This window comes from Condylura cristata, unplaced genomic scaffold, assembly GCF_000260355.1.
Source record: "Condylura cristata isolate star-nosed mole 26May11 unplaced genomic scaffold, ConCri1.0 scaffold00006, whole genome shotgun sequence".
In the NCBI taxonomy this organism is placed as follows: Eukaryota; Metazoa; Chordata; class Mammalia; order Eulipotyphla; family Talpidae; genus Condylura; species Condylura cristata.
The window spans coordinates 18147282-18151574 of record NW_004567107.1 but is presented as its reverse complement, the minus strand read 5'-3'; the positions used below and the strand labels follow the sequence as shown (position 1 = coordinate 18151574).

Below are 4293 nucleotides of genomic sequence, written 5' to 3'. Positions count from 1 at the left end.
GAGATATGCTGTGCCATGTGGTCACCTCCAGGTCTGGGGATCCAACTCGCACTAAAGCAGCTGCAGACAGCTTGTAGTGCTGTGTTCTGACCCGTTGTACCACCAGGGAGTGCCTGCCACTGACTGTAAAGATGGGAAACTGTGGGAAAGAGGTTAAAGAACTTGCTCAAGGGCACTCAATGAGAAAAGGAAAACTACGCATCTGCCACCTCTAAGTTATTGCAAACACTAAGCTAAATTATTTCATTTTTGTCCACTGAAATAAAGAAACAGAAACTCAGGAAGCCAGGTAATGTCCTGCGTCACATTACTAAATGATTGTTCTACCCGACTATGTCTTCCGTAATTTACTGTACCCAATTTTGTCCCTGGACATGAAATTATCATGCAGACATCAGGGGGAGAAAGAGGCCCCATGATGGGAAATGGAAATTGGGTCTGTTTGTTTGGAGAAAGACACTTATTTATTTTTATGGGAAAAAATGCTTTCTCAACCTTATCTACCTCTAATTGCTATTCTATTGCTACTCAGTACTTGGTTCAATATTATGGCAGAGCAACTGTTTAATGGGTGGTATTTTCCTTGGAGAAAGAAACTGTTATAAATCCTTTGTTTAATAGGAATGAAAAATGCTGGCAGAACAGCTTGGCTTAGAAACTTCAAGGACCCCAGATACACAGATGAAAAATCCGAACCCCATGTCAAGGAGACTAGAACAAAGAGGATTCTGGCTCTGTTCCAGTGGTAGGTAACACTGAAATTGCCGGCCATGGACACAGAAGGAGCTTCAGAGTGATGACTCAGCCAAGCCCCAAGTTCATGTGAAAGAAAAAAAATACACATTAATGAGAGAAATATCTGAACACTGCCAGAGAGGACAGGAGACCCTGCTGGCCGGCCAGTCGGGACCACACTCTTGTTGGAATGGCTCTACCTATTAGTGGGGATGTCTACAACACACAGACACTTTCTACAAATACATGGAGCAGGTCACATCCCAGAAAACTAGAGGGCCACTCTCAGCCACTCCTACCCATTCCCTGCAACTCTCTACTTTCATGAGCTGGTGACACTTCATTTTAAAAAATGCCAAGCATGCAAAAACATTAAACTAGATCACTGCCTCACTCCAGTCACAAAAATTAACTCGAAGTGTATTAAAGACCTAGACATAAGAACGGAAACCATAAAATACCTAGAAGCAAAGATGGGTCAAACACTACACAACATATACTTCAGCGACATCTTTAAAGACAGAGCACTCAATGCCACAATAGTGAAGGCAAAGATAAATAGATGGGACTACATCAAGTTAAAGAGCTTCTGTACAGCAAAAGAGACATTACAAAAAATAGACAGCCCACTAATTGGGAAAACATTTTCTCACACAAAAGTAGCGATAAAGGACTGATCACAAAAATATACGAGAACTGATGAAACTCAACAAAAAGTAAACAACCCCATCAAAAAATGGGCAGAAGAGCTAAAAAGACACTTCTCCAAAGAGGAAATGCAGATGGCCAACAAACATATGAAAAAATGCTCAACATCACTCATAATAAGGGAGATGCAAATTAAAACCACAATGAGATACCACCTTACCCCAGTGAGAATGGCATATCTTCAAACAACTAGCAACAACAAATGTTGGTGAGGATGTGGGAAAAAAGGAACTCTCCTGCACTGCTGGTGGGAATGCAAACTAGTACAACCACTATGGAAAACTGTTTGGAGGTTCCTCAAACTGCTAAACATGGAGCTTCCCTAGCACCCAGCAATCCCACTCCTAGGTATCTACTCAAAAGACACAAAAACACTGATTGAAAAAGATACCTGCACCCCCATGTTTATTGCTGCTTTATTTACAATTGGAAAAACATGGAAGCAGCCCAGCTTGGCTGAGTCATCACTCTGAAGCTCCTTCTGTGTCCATGGCCCAAAAGTAGATGACTGGATTAAAAAGATGTGGTACATATATACAATGGAATATTACTCAGCAACCAAAAAAAAGAAACACATGTCTTTTGCAGAAACTTGGATGGAGCTGGAAAAGATCATACTTAGTGAGATAAGCCAGAAAGGAAAGAAAAATACCAGATGGTTTCACTCATAACAGGAGTATAATGGACCAGGCGAGAAAATAACAAAAATAATGAACAACCATAGACCAGAGACATTTTGCAGGGGTGGAGTGGGGAATGGGATCAAAAGCGGGAGGGTGGGGAGGGAAGTGCACGGGATTATAGTGATGGCACACGGGTGACATGGTGATGGGAAACCCACGGGGATTACAATTGAAATGGAAAAAAATGTACAAAATGATGTAAAAATAAACTGTTATTAAAAAAAAAGTTAAAAAAAAAATGCCCAAGCATAAGACAATCTTAAAGAGAGGCAGGCTAGGGGTGCCCAGGTAGGGGCGCTTCCATACCCAGTGCCCAGAGCACTAACTTCCGGCAGCATGCCCACCGACTTTCAGGGCTGGCAGGAACCTCTGGGATCTGTCAACCTAAGGTCTTTCTCAAGTCAGTTAAGGAGAAAGTGGGCTGGCAGATGCTCTGAGACCCAGGCCAGATGTCCTTCACCACATCACACCACACCACCACTCTCTGCATTTCCTAAACAATTCCTAAGGCCAAGTGATCATTCCTCTTTAAAAGTGGGTCAACTGTAACACTTTCTTTTAATATATGAAACTTGCTTCATATCAAAATCCACATGACTATAAAAATCTCATCAAAACATCAAAATAGTATGCATTCATGCTATCACGGTAAACACTTCCGATACTTTAAAAGATATTACATCCATAAGGTCTACCATCCCCAGATTTTAAAGCAAACCAGTACTTATCCTTAATATACCCAAAAATATAGACTATTTAGGTATTTATACACAATACAAATATGTCAGTTGATGTTAACATGACTTTAAGTGACAATTTATTTTTTAAAACCAAGCATGCTTGACACTAACAAAAGCTATTCAAAGGGAAAAAATAAATATAAGCATATGGAAATAAATAATAAAACACACAAGTACAATGGAAAATAAATACAACTGCAAGGTGCTATAAAAAATAAGAGTAAAAATCATGACTTCCTGTACACTGTAGGGTGTTATTTTACATGTTGTAGGAATACCAATGAACTTACCCACCACAGGAAATATTCCAACATTATGTAGTCATCAAGGAAAGCGATTCCATCCAAGTGGAAGGAAAGCAATTCAAAAATCAAATAACTATATTCATTTCATTATGAAATTATAGAATTACTCAGAGAACTTTTGTATACAAAAGAGCTTTTGTATTAAAACCAAAAAACAACTTAGAATAAATATGAAATACAATTTCAATAAGAAAACTAGAGTGTTTATATTAATTCAAAGAAATCACTACACAATTATTCAACAGATTTTACTGCTTAGTTACTAAAATAAAGGACAATTAATATTTTTTTGGAAGATGTTATACAATAAAAATAACCCAATTGGTTATAACAAGATAATTAATATTGAATTTGAGGTTTGACATTAAAAAACCAAAAAGTTGAGTTAAAATAAAAGTATATTTCTATATGTGGACAGTTTCTCACCTCGTCGTCCTTCGAATACATCATTGATTTCTCTTAGCAATGTTGACATGTCACTAATTTGGGATTCCCAAGCTTCACAAAAGACATCTAGGTTCTCTTTAGCAATTTTACTGGAAGGATGCAATGTCAATGTTTCAGCAGCAGAAATTATCTAATGAAACACAGTAAGTATACTGAGTTGTAAATTCTAAATCTTAGTTATTGGAACAGTATCAGAGACCAAACTTGTCTGTATATTCAAATCAACTCAACAGTTTTGACGCATTTTCTACCCATAAGTTCCTGTTGAACAAATATAGATAGAACAGAACATACTGCTTGTTATAATCTGGTCTACAGATAAACAGCATGACCTATCAAATACAAATCTTTATTCAGGGAGCAATTATCTTTAGTCAAGGAAAACTGTTTCAGCAAAGTGGTTTCCATAGTGCAATTCAGAGTTCTGTACAGACAACAAAGAGTGTGCTGTGTAGGAGAAGAGGAAGCAGGCGTGCTGGTCTTGGTTGTAACAGTGGCAATGGTGGTGGTGGTGGTAATAGTAGCTATAGTAAAAGTGGCAGCAACAGTAGTGGCAGCAGTAGTAGTAGCAGGCAGTAGTTGTAGTGCGGCTACAGTAGCAGGCAGTGGCATGGTGGTAGCAGGCAGTGGCATGGTGGTAGCAGGCAGTGGTATAGAGGTAGCAGGCAGTGGCAT

The 4293-nt window shown here is 38.8% G+C and overlaps 1 protein-coding gene across 2 annotated transcripts in view; it reads right to left on the bottom strand.

Annotated features, from left to right (window-relative positions):
- CTNNAL1 (catenin (cadherin-associated protein), alpha-like 1) overlaps positions 1–4293 on the bottom strand; it is a 48940-nt gene that overhangs the window by 8667 nt on the left and 35980 nt on the right. For both annotated transcript variants that reach the window (XM_004677961.2, XM_012721549.1), the window contains one exon: positions 3598–3748. In XM_004677961.2, the coding sequence (XP_004678018.1) occupies positions 3598–3748 (151 nt within the window). The remainder of the gene's footprint in view (positions 1–3597; positions 3749–4293) is intronic.